We start from the raw sequence: 18,494 nt of genomic DNA on the forward strand, positions 1-18,494 counted from the left end.
AGGTTTGATACATCATATTGTCATTAAACCCTCTGTTATACCAACAATAAAATGACAAAAGCACAAACTAAATAGCAGTTTGGGAATATGAAATTATACATCATACTATTGCTGCCAACCTCTGTGATATGTGGTTTTGGGTTGGAAAGTTTGTACAGTTTTTAAAGCCTGCACTGGCACTACTTCTCTTCAAGATGTTTTGAGTTTTAAGTTAGTTGTAAGTTAGTTGTAAAACTCTTCCCACACTCCACACACTGGTAGGGCTTCTCTCCAGTATGTATCCTCTGGTGTTTTTTAAAGCTTGATGCTTGTGTAACACTCTTCCCACACTCCACACACTGGTAGGGCTTCTCTCCAGTGTGTATCCTCTGGTGCATTTTAAGGTTTGATGCTTGTGTAAAACTCTTCCCACACTCCACACACTGGTAGGGCTTCTCTCCAGTATGTATCCTCTGGTGTATTTTAAGGTTTGATGCTCGTGTAAAACTCTTCCCACACGCCACACACTGGTAGGGCTTCTCTCCAGTATGTATCCTCTGGTGCATTTGAAGGTGTGATGCTTGTGTAAAACTCTTCCCACACTCCACACACTGGTAGGGCTTCTGTCCATTATGTATCCTCTGGTGCATTTGAAGGTGTGATGCTTGTGTAAAACTCTTCCCACACTCCACACACTGGTAGGGCTTCTCTCCATTATGTATCCTCTGGTGCATTTTAAGATTTGATGTGTCTGTAAAACTCTTCCCACACTTCACACACTGGTAGGGCTTCTCTCCAGTATGTGTCCTCTGGTGTATTTTAAGGTCAAATGCTTCTGTAAAATTCTTCCCACATTCCAAACACCGATAGGGCTTCTCTCCAGTATGTACCTTCTGGTGTCTTTTAAGGCTTGATGCTTGTGTAAAATTCTTCCCACAATTCACACACTGGTGGGTGTTCTCTTCTGAAAGAATTCTCTGTGGTGTTTTAAGGTTCTTCTCTGGTTTTGAACTGTAGACACACGTCTTGAACTGGTGCGTTTTTTCGTCAGTTCCCCTTTTACATGTTTGATCCGTGAATTTGCTTCCAATTTCTGCAAATATAGGAAAAATTTAAAGTGACATTCATACTATTTACAACATGAGTAAGTAGTTGTGATTGGTAGTTTTTTCTATAATGTAACACTTGTTTGAAACAAACATGAGAAAATACAATTACAAGATGACATACAATAAAAACAAAAATAAAATGACATATGGTTACTCCAGTCACTAAAAAAGCAAAGAGTTGCTGTTGCCAATTTAGCGATTAGTAGATATAACTACTGACATTTCAGATTCATTTAAAAACACTCGATTTTTTAATTAAAAAAATAAAGAGACAAATCTAGTGATATTTCGAAAAAAAAAACTAGTTACTTTCTGTATAGCATTGTAACTACATTCTTCTGTAAATCAGGCTGAAACACATGCTTTGCATAGATCATCTCTAATGCAAAATGAGAAAGCTGCTAGAATTCCTACTAAAATCCAAATAACTATAACACCCTTTATTTAACTCCACTCACCTGCATAGACTTCATCGTCCAACTCGTCCTTCACATCAGTTCCTGTTGGTTCCAGTGTTTCATGACACTTCAGAGATGTGATGATATCTGATGTCATTTCTGGTTTATTTACTTTGAAATGAGGCAGAAAAAGTTGTAATTGTTCTACAATTATCTTCCCATCAACAACATAATTCTAGAAATATATTTTTTTACAAAACAAAATGGAAAATACAATAAATACATTTTATGTTATTAAGAATACATAAAGACACGCAGTCACCTTTAGAAATGTTTCCCCGGAGATTCCTCAGTTCCAGCTAATTTTACACTGAACACAACAAACTCCAACTTCTCTCTGTTCGCATATAAAGGCTTGTAGAACACGTGAGCTGCTGCAGTCTTTTACAGCCAATCACAGCAGAGTGTTTTCTTATTTAAATTTGATTGGAGGATGTGGGGAAGTGGGCTGGACAAAGAATAGTGAAGAAAAGGTTTCGGCATTAAAAGTGAGAATGATCCCAGACATCAGTCTGAATGCGCATTTAGCTGCTATTTAGCATAACTGTATCTGTGATAATGTGTAGAAAGGAGAATCACTCACAGAAAACACAAGAATATTTCTTCTTGTTCAGAACAACTGTGCCTGGGAGCTTACTTGCTCTCTTATCTGGGTATATTTTACCCCAAGGAAGGCGATGGTGCCACTTACTGGTGTGGAGTGACATTAATGTTGCCAACTCCTCAGTAAAGTTTTTTAAAGTTAAAGTGATTGTCACATGTGATACACAGCAGCACAGCACACGATGCACACAGTGAAATTTGTCCTCTTCATTTAACCCATCACCCTGAGTGAGCAGTGGGCAGCCATGAGAGGCGCCCGGGGAGCAGTGTGTGGGGACGGTGCTTTGCTCAGTGGCACCTCAGTGGCACCTTGGCGGATCGGGAATCGAACCTGCAACATTCTGATTACAGGGCCGCTTCCTTAACCGCTAGGCCACCACTGCCCTAGATATTGTAGATATTGGCTGTCCTGCAAGTCGCTTAATGTTGCCAGCAGACTTTTTAAGTCTGCTTAAATATACAAAAGTAACAATAAACGAGTGAAATGAGAATATTTTTACCAAAACATTATTTTCATATTAAATCTAGATTAACAATCTAAATGGACCAAAAAATAACAATAGAAAAAAAGCAGAAGACCCAGGTTCAAACCACACTACAACCATTGTGTCCCTGAGGAAAATCCTCCTGGGTGACTGTCCCTGTAATTACTGATTCTAAGTCGCTCTAGATAAGGGCGTCTGATAAATGCTGTAAATGTATATCTGGCTGAACCCTCCCTCCACCTCAGCATTCAGCAGCCATGGCAAGGTCATGAAACAGTTTAACATCAGCTGCATCTGTGAACTTATAAATCCAGAAGCCCAGTGTGTTTTTGATTTCATTCCATTTACTGAGAGGGATGGCACACAACTGCTGGACCAGCTTGTCTATCGCTGCACAGGAGTAGCCAAGGAGCTTGGCTATTTTACTATTTCTCCAGGGTTCTTATTGTGGGGGTAGCAAGATCCTACCTCAGATTCTTTATTATACGCTGCACTGCAACTTAGATTCTCCGAACCTCCAGCACTGCTTGCCTGGTCCTTCCACCTGTGAAGGTGCAAGGAAGACAGTCATCTAGACTCTTCTCTGCCCTGGCCCCACGGTGGTGGAATGAATTTCTCCTCAAAGTTAGAACATCACAGTCGCTGAGTATTTTCAAACAGCAAGGAAGCGGCCCTGCAATCAGAAGGTTGCTGGTTCGAATCTTAGGTGATCTTTTCACACATACATTGGGCACCGCAGATTTCAGACCTTAACGACATTGAGAATCTTTGAGATGTGCTGAGAAGAATTTGTGCAGTGTTCCGACTGTCGCATCATTTGTACAAGATCCTGAAAAAGAAGAATGTAACTCTTGTAACTCACTTGGAGTGAATTTATTGAAGCCTTAAAATTTTCCAATATTCAACCAGACAACCACAAGGTTGTAGGTTCAATACATCGTGTTATCACTAAACCCTCCAAAAGAAGCTAACATAATATTTACTTTACTTTACTTTACTTTACTTTACTTTATTTAGCAGACGCTTTTATCCAAAGCGACTTACTCGTTCGATTTCTATAGAATATCGAGTTTACAAACTAAGAGCCCTGATAAGGCTTAGACTTGTCATTGAAGAGCATGCTCGGGGATTGTTGGGTGCTAGACTAAGAAAAATTATAATGTATTTATACATTTTGCATTTGTTTATTCAATGTGTACGCATGTGCTTGTGTAAGTGTTAGATTTGTCTGTAATATTTTTGGAATAAGAGGGTTTTCACCTTCTTCTTAAAAGTGGTGATAGTCTCGGCTAGTCGTGTGGAGGAGGGCAGGTTGTTCCACCAGCCAGGGACAACAACGGAGAACAGACATGATTGGAATCGGAGACCCCGTGAAGAAGGATTTAAAAATGCAAAGATCTTTTCCTATTACATTTAAGGAAGAAAATGATTTAATAGCAAATGGAAAGATATATCAGAATCATCCTGGTCCTTCCCGGCCAATACAGTACACCTTTATTGGGGCAGTGGTGGCCAATTGGACCTGTAATCGGCAGGTTTGCAAGGTTCCTTTCATGGCTGCCCACCGGTCAAGTGATGGGTTAAATACAGAAGACACATTTTGATGTGTGCACTGTGTGTTGTGCTGCAGTGTTTCACAATGAGAAATCACTTCACTTTCCCTTTTCTTTACTTTCATGATATTATGGCATTTAATAATGGCCATGTACATCAATGCCAACCTTTACATTGCATTATAGTACATATAGTATAAAAGCACAAACTAAGTAGCAGTTTGGGAATATGAAATTATACATCGTTCTATTGCTGCCAACCTTTTTGGAAAATGTGGTTTTGGATAGGAATTGTAAAGTTTGTACAGTTTTTAAAGCCTGCACTGGCACTGCTTCTCTTCGAGATGTAACGTACATTTACATTTACATTTACAGCATTTATCAGACGCCCTTATCCAGAGCGACTTACAATCAGTAGTTACAGGGACAGTCCCCCCCTGGAGCAACTTAGGGTTAAGTGTCTTGCTCAGGGACACAATGGTAGTAAGTGGGATTTAAACCTGGGTCTTCTGGTTCTTAGGCGAGTGTGTTACCCACTAGGCTACTACCACCCCGTCTGGTGCGTCTTGAGGTTTAAGTTAATTGTAAAACTCTTCCCACACTCCACACACTGGTAGGGCTTCTCTCCAGTACACTGTAACAAATTGCTGTATTTTTTACAGCAAAATTGTACAGAAACTTACTGTTTTGCCATTTTACAATTTATTGCTGTAATTTGCAATGCATTATGGGTTATACAGGGTTTTACAAGTGTTAACTGTACATTTCACTGTTAGCTGTAATTAATTTACAGGTAGGAGGTGCTTTCACTGTATTTTAAATATTTTTACAAGAATTTACTGTTCTGTTGCATTATGGGATTGCGCGGGCTGATATGGTTTGAAATCTGGTGGACTGAAGCACAGCGACAACAGCTGAAGATAAACAGCAATCGATTTTTTGGTAAGTTCAATTAAATCTACTTCCATAAGTATTAATTATGTCTTTTAATGTTTAACCATTTTCTAAAAGGGATGTGTATTAACTTTATTTATCTGTTGCTTCAGGCAAGGAGGAGAAATGCGGTGCGCGCCATTTCAGAAAGCAGCCTAAAGTAAAAGGTAAATCGTTATCGTCATGTTAATGTTGATATATGCTGCAGTTTGTTAGCTTTATTTGCCTTTGCTTTCAAGAGTATTTGTAGTTTGGCAGGCACAGCATTGCTATGGAAGTGCGTGTGAGACAAAACCAACGTTACTGTCACGGGTGGGCTGGACATGGCGATGAAGGAGGACGCATTTGCACAATTTCACGCGACAGGAGTTTAATACAAACTGCACACGACAAGGGAACATAAACACGCACAATGACCCGACAGCAAACAGACACGAACAGGATAGTTTTATACAATTATTTAAATATACACCAGGTGAACACGATCAGTGAACATTACACGAGACGAAGTCATGCTCTGTGCTTTTTTTTTATTATAAAATTTTGCTATGGGTTTATAGTTTGTATGTAATTTTTTTTTTGTTTTGTTTCTTAGGTGTCAGCAACAGTAGCTGACGTGGAAAAGAGTTTTACAGTTCCAGACTCTCCGAGACTGATTGTCTTAGATAATGTACAATGAACCAAAATCTGTAAATTATTTAATGAACTTGGTCTGTTGTATTTTCAGTTTGTATTTTCTATAACATGTTGCCTGTATTTATTCATTTAGGTGAAATTCTCACTGCAACTCAGTGGATGCTGAGTATTGAGGGCCAAGTGGTCGTGAATCCACACCCCAACTTTGTGGCAGGATTTGCTGCTTTGTTTGCATTAGGGCTGCAACTAACGATTATTTTAATAATCAATTAAGCTGTCGATTATTTTTTTATTAATCGTAGAATACAAAAAAATGTAAATACAAGAAAAGCATTCATTTCCAACCCTTTATTCAAAATCAGAACCAAAATCTTTAGAAAGTGCACAAACATGTTGCTCCTTGAGCTGTTATAATAATAATAAAATAAAATAAAAATTGACTAACACAAAAAACATACACATGTATGCTTTACATCAGCCAAATATAGACTTTTTTTTTTTTAATAAAGTGCCACCTGAGCTGCCAGAGCGATAAATAATTTATAAAAATAAAGAACAATACAAATCAGAAAATTTAACAGGATTTGTTTGAATGTCAGAACTTGTTCTCTACACTACACTGCAGATGCACACACTCGCAGACGCACACACTCACAAACTCTCACACTGACACACACACACTGCAAAAAATGCTTTTCTAACTTAGTAGTTTTGTCCTGATTTCAGTCCAAATCTCTAAAAAATCTTAAATCAAGATACATTTACTAGACACATGAAATAGCATAAGAAATGATATAAGATATAATAAGAAATTTCTGATCAAACATCTCAAAATTAAGTGATTGTTTGTTTAAAACAAGCAAAATTATCTGCCAATGGGGTAAGAAAACTAATCTTGATGAGATATAATCTCAAACAGAAGTTTTAAGCATCACTTAATTTTTCTTGTCTAGTAATCTTGATTTAACATTTTTTAGATATTTGGACTGGAAACGAGACAAAATTACTAGGTAAGAAAAGCTTTTTTGACAACAGATTGAAAAATGAATGGTCCAAAAAAGGCTAGTGAATAAAAACATGTCTTTAGTCTTTTAATGCAAAGTAACTACAGCACCCCTGCTTTACTACTGTTATTAACGAGCTAACGCTAACTTGTCATGCCTGTCAAGCTGGATGACGGGTAAACATTTACATTTACTGCATTTATCAGACGCCCTTATCCAGAGCGACAATCAGTAGTTACAGGGACAGTCCCCCTGGAGCAACTTAGGGTAGAGTGTCTTGCTCAGGGACACAATAGGCGAGTTGTCCACGCGGAGACGCAGAGAACAGTCCGAACGCTGTTTCATCCCCCCTCCACACCTGTAGGTGGCGCTGTAAGTCCCCGTCTAGTTCTCCTCCGCGGCGAGTTAAACACCAGCACCAGGGACATTACGTTCCTCACTTCAAAATGGAACTAAAGTAGGATTCTGTAGCGACGTACCCTGCTGCTGAACTCCCTTCCTCCTCATCAAACACTCTTAACATGTTTGCGTTTCAGGTGCTGGATCATTGCCGTGGTGCTCCCGTGCCGTGCCATGACGCTTTTGCATATTTTCGCACAGATTTCTCTGCCTCCGCCAAATATCTGTCCTCTACCTCCGCTCGTTTTTTTTGCTCTGCGCTGTCGATAAGGCGCTAAACTCTGCTAGCATCTGTGCGCGTGTTCATTCCGCTCCACGCTCAAATAAAGTTTTTTTTTTAATAATCAAACGTCTCCGCGTCGCGACATAACGAAGCGATTAGGAAATTCTTTGCCAACTCTTAGTAAACGATTTTTATCGATTCAATCGATTAATTGTTGCAGCCCTAGTTTGCATCATATCTGGTGTACCAGCATGAGGCATCCTGCACACTTGAGTTTATCCAGAGGTAAAAAAAAAAAATACTTTACTATGCATGTGCGTATTTATATTATTAAATATAATATTTTTATGTTAAATATAAAAGTTAGAGGTTTCGTTCACCCAAAAATGAAATTTCAGTCATTAATCGCTCTCCTTCGTGTCATTCAAAAGCCATAAGACCTTTGTTCATCTTTGGAACACAAATAAATATTTTTAAAAGAAGTCCAAGATGATTTTCCCCTTCCATATAGACATCAATAAGTAGGTCATATGAGAACTTTTTTTGCTTGTCATTTCGACGGATTCATTGCTTAAGTGAGATTCGTTTTGGTACCAAAATGCCATTTTGTTGTTTGAGCTTAAAGGAATTACCATCATTTACTCACCTTCAGTTGTTCCAAAATTCTGAGTTTCTTTCTTTTTTTAAGATATTTTAAAATGTTGGTAACCAGACAGTTGACAGTAGCCATTGACTTCCATATTTTTGCCCTATTATTGAAGTCAATGGCGACGTTACTTGTCTGGTTATAAACTTCATTAAATATAATCTTTTGTATTCAACACAAGAAAGAAACAACTTAAGGAAGAGTAAATAATGACCATTTTTCTTTTAACTATTGCTTTATGCTTTAATCTTGAGTTGTTTGTAGTTGTTTTGTGACAGCTGAATTTTTTCTGTAGTTGAAAAAGTAAAGTTATGTTACCAGTGACAGTGCTGAAGTGCTGTCAGGTGTCAGCTTTAATAAACAGTTTTCTTACAACAGCTTTGAATTTGAGTAATTATTTTTTTAAATCTTTGTTTTAATGCATTCACATCAGTATAATGGTATAATAATATCAGTATAATAAGAGCACTGTACAGTTCACAGTTAAAATTGTTATTTACAGGAATTTCATAGTAAAAATGTTACAGCTACATCTTGGCTTTTGTTGAATTCACAGGATTTTATTGGCAACATAAAATAAAACTGTAATGCCTTTTTACAAGTTTAATTTTATAATCCTGTAAAAAAACAAATACAATACTGTATTCTGCAAACATCCATTTATTGTAAATTGCTAAGCAGTATTATACTGTAATCCATTTTACTGCAATTAGCAACTATTTAATAGGATTTTATTGGCAGCATTTTTGCCAGTAAATTATTGTGAATTCTACAGTACGTTCTTTACAGTGTATGTATCCTCTGGTGTTTTTTAAAGCTTGATGAGTGTGTAAAACTCATCCCACACTCCACACACTGGTAGGGCTTCTCTCCAGTATGTATCCTCTGGTGTATTTGAAGGTGTGATGCTTGTGTAAAACTCTTCCCACACTCCACACACTGGTAGGGCTTCTCTCCAGTGTGTATCCTCTGGTGCATTTTAAGGTTTGATGCTTGTGTAAAACTCTTCCCACACTCCCCACACTGGTAGGGCTTCTCTCCAGTATGTATCCTCTGGTGTTTTTTAAAGCTTGATGCATGTGTAAAACTCTTCCCACACTCCACACACTGGTAGGGCTTCTCTCCAGTGTGTATCCTCTGGTGCATTTTAAGGTTTGATGCTTGTGTAAAACTCTTCCCACACTCCACACACTGGTAGGGCTTCTCTCCAGTATGTATCCTCTGGTGTATTTTAAGGTTTGATGCTCGTGTAAAACTCTTCCCACACGCCCCACACTGGTAGGGCTTCTCTCCAGTATGTATCCTCTGGTGTTTTTTAAAGCTTGATGCATGTGTAAAACTCTTCCCACACTCCACACACTGGTAGGACTTCTCTCCAGTGTGTATCCTCTGGTGCATTTTAAGGTTTGATGCTTGTGTAAAACTCTTCCCACACTCCCCACACTGGTAGGGCTTCTCTCCAGTATGTATCCTCTGGTGTTTTTTAAAGCTTGATGCATGTGTAAAACTCTTCCCACACTCCACACACTGGTAGGGCTTCTCTCCAGTATATATCCTCTGGTGTATTTGAATGTGTGATGCTCGTTTAAAACTCTTCCCACACTCCACACACTGGTGGGTCTTCTCTGGTTTTAAACTGTAGACATACATCTTGAACTTGTGCATTTTTTCCTCAGTTCCCTTTTTACATGTTTTATCCATGAGTTTGTTTCCAATGTCTGCAAATATAGGAACAATTTAAAGTGAAATTTATACTATTTACAATAAGTTTTTTTTTCTATAACACTTGTTTGAAACAAAATACAATTATACTATGACATGAAATCGGTTAAATACTCCAGCAACAATAAAAATCACATCTGGTTATTCCAGTCATAAAAAAATAGCAAAGAGCTGCTGTTGCCAATTTAGCAACTTAGTATATAGATCTACTGACATTTCAGATACATTTAACAACATTTTAAAGTTTTTAAGTACATAACTCCACATTCATAACTTCATTCATAGTTTTGATCTACCAATGTAAATGGTCATGAAAATTAACTCATTGAATGAGAAGGTGTGTCAAAATCTCATAATCAGAATGTTGCCGGTTTGAATCCCGATCCGCCAAGGTGCCACTGAGCAAAGTTCGTGCAGGTACAAAAACCACCGCCACTTGACAGACAAAAAGGCTTCTCAGTCGACTCTGTAGCATCCTAGCATGCATGCATGCCTTGCTTTTGTTTACATTAATTGGAGCAATAGAAGGTTATGTGCTCTAATGAATTCAGATTTACCCTGTTCCAAATTGATGGGTGCATTAAAGAGTTTGAAATTATAAAGCCTAGTTCAGACCTTAACGCCATTGAGAATGTTTGGGATGTGCTGAGAAGAATTTGTGCAGCATTCTGACTATCGCATCATTTGTACAAGATCCTGACAAAAAAGAATGTAACTCTTGTTACTCACTTGGAGTGAATTTATTGAAGCCTTAAAACTTTCCAATATACAACCAGACAACCACAAGGATGCAGGTTTGATACATCATATTGTCATTAAACCCTCTGTTATACCAACAATAAAATGACAAAAGCACAAACTAAATAGCAGTTTGGGAATATGAAATTATACATCATACTATTGCTGCCAACCTCTGTGATATGTGGTTTTGGGTTGGAAAGTTTGTACAGTTTTTAAAGCCTGCACTGGCACTACTTCTCTTCAAGATGTTTTGAGTTTTAAGTTAGTTGTAAGTTAGTTGTAAAACTCTTCCCACACTCCACACACTGGTAGGGCTTCTCTCCAGTATGTATCCTCTGGTGTTTTTTAAAGCTTGATGCTTGTGTAACACTCTTCCCACACTCCACACACTGGTAGGGCTTCTCTCCAGTGTGTATCCTCTGGTGCATTTTAAGGTTTGATGCTTGTGTAAAACTCTTCCCACACTCCACACACTGGTAGGGCTTCTCTCCAGTATGTATCCTCTGGTGTATTTTAAGGTTTGATGCTCGTGTAAAACTCTTCCCACACGCCACACACTGGTAGGGCTTCTCTCCAGTATGTATCCTCTGGTGCATTTGAAGGTGTGATGCTTGTGTAAAACTCTTCCCACACTCCACACACTGGTAGGGCTTCTGTCCATTATGTATCCTCTGGTGCATTTGAAGGTGTGATGCTTGTGTAAAACTCTTCCCACACTCCACACACTGGTAGGGCTTCTCTCCATTATGTATCCTCTGGTGCATTTTAAGATTTGATGTGTCTGTAAAACTCTTCCCACACTTCACACACTGGTAGGGCTTCTCTCCAGTATGTGTCCTCTGGTGTATTTTAAGGTCAAATGCTTCTGTAAAATTCTTCCCACATTCCAAACACCGATAGGGCTTCTCTCCAGTATGTACCTTCTGGTGTCTTTTAAGGCTTGATGCTTGTGTAAAATTCTTCCCACAATTCACACACTGGTGGGTGTTCTCTTCTGAAAGAATTCTCTGTGGTGTTTTAAGGTTCTTCTCTGGTTTTGAACTGTAGACACACGTCTTGAACTGGTGCGTTTTTTCGTCAGTTCCCCTTTTACATGTTTGATCCGTGAATTTGCTTCCAATTTCTGCAAATATAGGAAAAATTTAAAGTGACATTCATACTATTTACAACATGAGTAAGTAGTTGTGATTGGTAGTTTTTTCTATAATGTAACACTTGTTTGAAACAAACATGAGAAAATACAATTACAAGATGACATACAATAAAAACAAAAATAAAATGACATATGGTTACTCCAGTCACTAAAAAAGCAAAGAGTTGCTGTTGCCAATTTAGCGATTAGTAGATATAACTACTGACATTTCAGATTCATTTAAAAACACTCGATTTTTTAATTAAAAAAATAAAGAGACAAATCTAGTGATATTTCGAAAAAAAAAACTAGTTACTTTCTGTATAGCATTGTAACTACATTCTTCTGTAAATCAGGCTGAAACACATGCTTTGCATAGATCATCTCTAATGCAAAATGAGAAAGCTGCTAGAATTCCTACTAAAATCCAAATAACTATAACACCCTTTATTTAACTCCACTCACCTGCATAGACTTCATCGTCCAACTCGTCCTTCACATCAGTTCCTGTTGGTTCCAGTGTTTCATGACACTTCAGAGATGTGATGATATCTGATGTCATTTCTGGTTTATTTACTTTGAAATGAGGCAGAAAAAGTTGTAATTGTTCTACAATTATCTTCCCATCAACAACATAATTCTAGAAATATATTTTTTTACAAAACAAAATGGAAAATACAATAAATACATTTTATGTTATTAAGAATACATAAAGACACGCAGTCACCTTTAGAAATGTTTCCCCGGAGATTCCTCAGTTCCAGCTAATTTTACACTGAACACAACAAACTCCAACTTCTCTCTGTTCGCATATAAAGGCTTGTAGAACACGTGAGCTGCTGCAGTCTTTTACAGCCAATCACAGCAGAGTGTTTTCTTATTTAAATTTGATTGGAGGATGTGGGGAAGTGGGCTGGACAAAGAATAGTGAAGAAAAGGTTTCGGCATTAAAAGTGAGAATGATCCCAGACATCAGTCTGAATGCGCATTTAGCTGCTATTTAGCATAACTGTATCTGTGATAATGTGTAGAAAGGAGAATCACTCACAGAAAACACAAGAATATTTCTTCTTGTTCAGAACAACTGTGCCTGGGAGCTTACTTGCTCTCTTATCTGGGTATATTTTACCCCAAGGAAGGCGATGGTGCCACTTACTGGTGTGGAGTGACATTAATGTTGCCAACTCCTCAGTAAAGTTTTTTAAAGTTAAAGTGATTGTCACATGTGATACACAGCAGCACAGCACACGATGCACACAGTGAAATTTGTCCTCTTCATTTAACCCATCACCCTGAGTGAGCAGTGGGCAGCCATGAGAGGCGCCCGGGGAGCAGTGTGTGGGGACGGTGCTTTGCTCAGTGGCACCTCAGTGGCACCTTGGCGGATCGGGAATCGAACCTGCAACATTCTGATTACAGGGCCGCTTCCTTAACCGCTAGGCCACCACTGCCCTAGATATTGTAGATATTGGCTGTCCTGCAAGTCGCTTAATGTTGCCAGCAGACTTTTTAAGTCTGCTTAAATATACAAAAGTAACAATAAACGAGTGAAATGAGAATATTTTTACCAAAACATTATTTTCATATTAAATCTAGATTAACAATCTAAATGGACCAAAAAATAACAATAGAAAAAAAGCAGAAGACCCAGGTTCAAACCACACTACAACCATTGTGTCCCTGAGGAAAATCCTCCTGGGTGACTGTCCCTGTAATTACTGATTCTAAGTCGCTCTAGATAAGGGCGTCTGATAAATGCTGTAAATGTATATCTGGCTGAACCCTCCCTCCACCTCAGCATTCAGCAGCCATGGCAAGGTCATGAAACAGTTTAACATCAGCTGCATCTGTGAACTTATAAATCCAGAAGCCCAGTGTGTTTTTGATTTCATTCCATTTACTGAGAGGGATGGCACACAACTGCTGGACCAGCTTGTCTATCGCTGCACAGGAGTAGCCAAGGAGCTTGGCTATTTTACTATTTCTCCAGGGCTCTTATTGTGGGGGTAGCAAGATCCTACCTCAGATTCTTTATTATACGCTGCACTGCAACTTAGATTCTCCGAACCTCCAGCACTGCTTGCCTGGTCCTTCCACCTGTGAAGGTGCAAGGAAGACAGTCATCTAGACTCTTCTCTGCCCTGGCCCCACGGTGGTGGAATGAATTTCTCCTCAAAGTTAGAACATCACAGTCGCTGAGTATTTTCAAACAGCAAGGAAGCGGCCCTGCAATCAGAAGGTTGCTGGTTCGAATCTTAGGTGATCTTTTCACACATACATTGGGCACCGCAGATTTCAGACCTTAACGACATTGAGAATCTTTGAGATGTGCTGAGAAGAATTTGTGCAGTGTTCCGACTGTCGCATCATTTGTACAAGATCCTGAAAAAGAAGAATGTAACTCTTGTAACTCACTTGGAGTGAATTTATTGAAGCCTTAAAATTTTCCAATATTCAACCAGACAACCACAAGGTTGTAGGTTCAATACATCGTGTTATCACTAAACCCTCCAAAAGAAGCTAACATAATATTTACTTTACTTTACTTTACTTTACTTTACTTTATTTAGCAGACGCTTTTATCCAAAGCGACTTACTCGTTCGATTTCTATAGAATATCGAGTTTACAAACTAAGAGCCCTGATAAGGCTTAGACTTGTCATTGAAGAGCATGCTCGGGGATTGTTGGGTGCTAGACTAAGAAAAATTATAATGTATTTATACATTTTGCATTTGTTTATTCAATGTGTACGCATGTGCTTGTGTAAGTGTTAGATTTGTCTGTAATATTTTTGGAATAAGAGGGTTTTCACCTTCTTCTTAAAAGTGGTGATAGTCTCGGCTAGTCGTGTGGAGGAGGGCAGGTTGTTCCACCAGCCAGGGACAACAACGGAGAACAGACATGATTGGAATCGGAGACCCCGTGAAGAAGGATTTAAAAATGCAAAGATCTTTTCCTATTACATTTAAGGAAGAAAATGATTTAATAGCAAATGGAAAGATATATCAGAATCATCCTGGTCCTTCCCGGCCAATACAGTACACCTTTATTGGGGCAGTGGTGGCCAATTGGACCTGTAATCGGCAGGTTTGCAAGGTTCCTTTCATGGCTGCCCACCGGTCAAGTGATGGGTTAAATACAGAAGACACATTTTGATGTGTGCACTGTGTGTTGTGCTGCAGTGTTTCACAATGAGAAATCACTTCACTTTCCCTTTTCTTTACTTTCATGATATTATGGCATTTAATAATGGCCATGTACATCAATGCCAACCTTTACATTGCATTATAGTACATATAGTATAAAAGCACAAACTAAGTAGCAGTTTGGGAATATGAAATTATACATCGTTCTATTGCTGCCAACCTTTTTGGAAAATGTGGTTTTGGATAGGAATTGTAAAGTTTGTACAGTTTTTAAAGCCTGCACTGGCACTGCTTCTCTTCGAGATGTAACGTACATTTACATTTACATTTACAGCATTTATCAGACGCCCTTATCCAGAGCGACTTACAATCAGTAGTTACAGGGACAGTCCCCCCCTGGAGCAACTTAGGGTTAAGTGTCTTGCTCAGGGACACAATGGTAGTAAGTGGGATTTAAACCTGGGTCTTCTGGTTCTTAGGCGAGTGTGTTACCCACTAGGCTACTACCACCCCGTCTGGTGCGTCTTGAGGTTTAAGTTAATTGTAAAACTCTTCCCACACTCCACACACTGGTAGGGCTTCTCTCCAGTACACTGTAACAAATTGCTGTATTTTTTACAGCAAAATTGTACAGAAACTTACTGTTTTGCCATTTTACAATTTATTGCTGTAATTTGCAATGCATTATGGGTTATACAGGGTTTTACAAGTGTTAACTGTACATTTCACTGTTAGCTGTAATTAATTTACAGGTAGGAGGTGCTTTCACTGTATTTTAAATATTTTTACAAGAATTTACTGTTCTGTTGCATTATGGGATTGCGCGGGCTGATATGGTTTGAAATCTGGTGGACTGAAGCACAGCGACAACAGCTGAAGATAAACAGCAATCGATTTTTTGGTAAGTTCAATTAAATCTACTTCCATAAGTATTAATTATGTCTTTTAATGTTTAACCATTTTCTAAAAGGGATGTGTATTAACTTTATTTATCTGTTGCTTCAGGCAAGGAGGAGAAATGCGGTGCGCGCCATTTCAGAAAGCAGCCTAAAGTAAAAGGTAAATCGTTATCGTCATGTTAATGTTGATATATGCTGCAGTTTGTTAGCTTTATTTGCCTTTGCTTTCAAGAGTATTTGTAGTTTGGCAGGCACAGCATTGCTATGGAAGTGCGTGTGAGACAAAACCAACGTTACTGTCACGGGTGGGCTGGACATGGCGATGAAGGAGGACGCATTTGCACAATTTCACGCGACAGGAGTTTAATACAAACTGCACACGACAAGGGAACATAAACACGCACAATGACCCGACAGCAAACAGACACGAACAGGATAGTTTTATACAATTATTTAAATATACACCAGGTGAACACGATCAGTGAACATTACACGAGACGAAGTCATGCTCTGTGCTTTTTTTTTATTATAAAATTTTGCTATGGGTTTATAGTTTGTATGTAATTTTTTTTTTGTTTTGTTTCTTAGGTGTCAGCAACAGTAGCTGACGTGGAAAAGAGTTTTACAGTTCCAGACTCTCCGAGACTGATTGTCTTAGATAATGTACAATGAACCAAAATCTGTAAATTATTTAATGAACTTGGTCTGTTGTATTTTCAGTTTGTATTTTCTATAACATGTTGCCTGTATTTATTCATTTAGGTGAAATTCTCACTGCAACTCAGTGGATGCTGAGTATTGAGGGCCAAGTGGTCGTGAATCCACACCCCAACTTTGTGGCAGGATTTGCTGCTTTGTTTGCATTAGGGCTGCAACTAACGATTATTTTAATAATCAATTAAGCTGTCGATTATTTTTTTATTAATCGTAGAATACAAAAAAATGTAAATACAAGAAAAGCATTCATTTCCAACCCTTTATTCAAAATCAGAACCAAAATCTTTAGAAAGTGCACAAACATGTTGCTCCTTGAGCTGTTATAATAATAATAAAATAAAATAAAAATTGACTAACACAAAAAACATACACATGTATGCTTTACATCAGCCAAATATAGACTTTTTTTTTTTAATAAAGTGCCACCTGAGCTGCCAGAGCGATAAATAATTTATAAAAAATAAAGAACAATACAAATCAGAAAATTTAACAGGATTTGTTTGAATGTCAGAACTTGTTCTCTACACTACACTGCAGATGCACACACTCGCAGACGCACACACTCACAAACTCTCACACTGACACACACACACTGCAAAAAATGCTTTTCTAACTTAGTAGTTTTGTCCTGATTTCAGTCCAAATCTCTAAAAAATCTTAAATCAAGATACATTTACTAGACACATGAAATAGCATAAGAAATGATATAAGATATAATAAGAAATTTCTGATCAAACATCTCAAAATTAAGTGATTGTTTGTTTAAAACAAGCAAAATTATCTGCCAATGGGGTAAGAAAACTAATCTTGATGAGATATAATCTCAAACAGAAGTTTTAAGCATCACTTAATTTTTCTTGTCTAGTAATCTTGATTTAACATTTTTTAGATATTTGGACTGGAAACGAGACAAAATTACTAGGTAAGAAAAGCTTTTTTGACAACAGATTGAAAAATGAATGGTCCAAAAAGGCTAGTGAATAAAAACATGTCTTTAGTCTTTTAATGCAAAGTAACTACAGCACCCCTGCTTTACTACTGTTATTAACGAGCTAACGCTAACTTGTCATGCCTGTCAAGCTGGATGACGGGTAAACATTTACATTTACTGCATTTATCAGACGCCCTTATCCAGAGCGACAATCAGTAGTTACAGGGACAGTCCCCCTGGAGCAACTTAGGGTAGAGTGTCTTGCTCAGGGACACAATAGGCGAGTTGTCCACGCGGAGACGCAGAGAACAGTCCGAACGCTGTTTCATCCCCCCTCCACACCTGTAGGTGGCGCTGTAAGTCCCCGTCTAGTTCTCCTCCGCGGCGAGTTAAACACCAGCACCAGGGACATTACGTTCCTCACTTCAAAATGGAACTAAAGTAGGATTCTGTAGCGACGTACCCTGCTGCTGAACTCCCTTCCTCCTCATCAAACACTCTTAACATGTTTGCGTTTCAGGTGCTGGATCATTGCCGTGGTGCTCCCGTGCCGTGCCATGACGCTTTTGCATATTTTCGCACAGATTTCTCTGCCTCCGCCAAATATCTGTCCTCTACCTCCGCTCGTTTTTTTTTGCTCTGCGCTGTCGATAAGGCGCTAAACTCTGCTAGCATCTGTGCGCGTGTTCATTCCGCTCCACGCTCAAATAAAGTTTTTTTTTTAATAATCAAACGTCTCCGCGTCGCGACATAACGAAGCGATTAGGAAATTCTTTGCCAACTCTTAGTAAACGATTTTTATCGATTCAATCGATTAATTGTTGCAGCCCTAGTTTGCATCATATCTGGTGTACCAGCATGAGGCATCCTGCACACTTGAGTTTATCCAGAGGTAAAAAAAAAAAATACTTTACTATGCATGTGCGTATTTATATTATTAAATATAATATTTTTATGTTAAATATAAAAGTTAGAGGTTTCGTTCACCCAAAAATGAAATTTCAGTCATTAATCGCTCTCCTTCGTGTCATTCAAAAGCCATAAGACCTTTGTTCATCTTTGGAACACAAATAAATATTTTTAAAAGAAGTCCAAGATGATTTTCCCCTTCCATATAGACATCAATAAGTAGGTCATATGAGAACTTTTTTTGCTTGTCATTTCGACGGATTCATTG

At 38.4% G+C, this 18,494-nt stretch overlaps 1 protein-coding gene across 1 annotated transcript in view; it reads right to left on the reverse strand.

Annotated features, from left to right (window-relative positions):
* Positions 1-18,494, reverse strand: part of LOC114803387 (uncharacterized) — a 189,876-nt gene that overhangs the window by 97,306 nt on the left and 74,076 nt on the right. The window contains 5 exon segments of the mRNA XM_029002915.1: positions 184-954; positions 4,739-4,834; positions 8,816-9,664; positions 10,717-11,496; positions 15,281-15,376. Coding sequence (XP_028858748.1) covers positions 184-954; positions 4,739-4,834; positions 8,816-9,664; positions 10,717-11,496; positions 15,281-15,376 — 2,592 coding nt within the window.

Source organism: Denticeps clupeoides, chromosome 14 (genome assembly GCF_900700375.1).
Source record: "Denticeps clupeoides chromosome 14, fDenClu1.1, whole genome shotgun sequence".
NCBI classification, from domain to species: domain Eukaryota; kingdom Metazoa; phylum Chordata; class Actinopteri; order Clupeiformes; family Denticipitidae; genus Denticeps; species Denticeps clupeoides.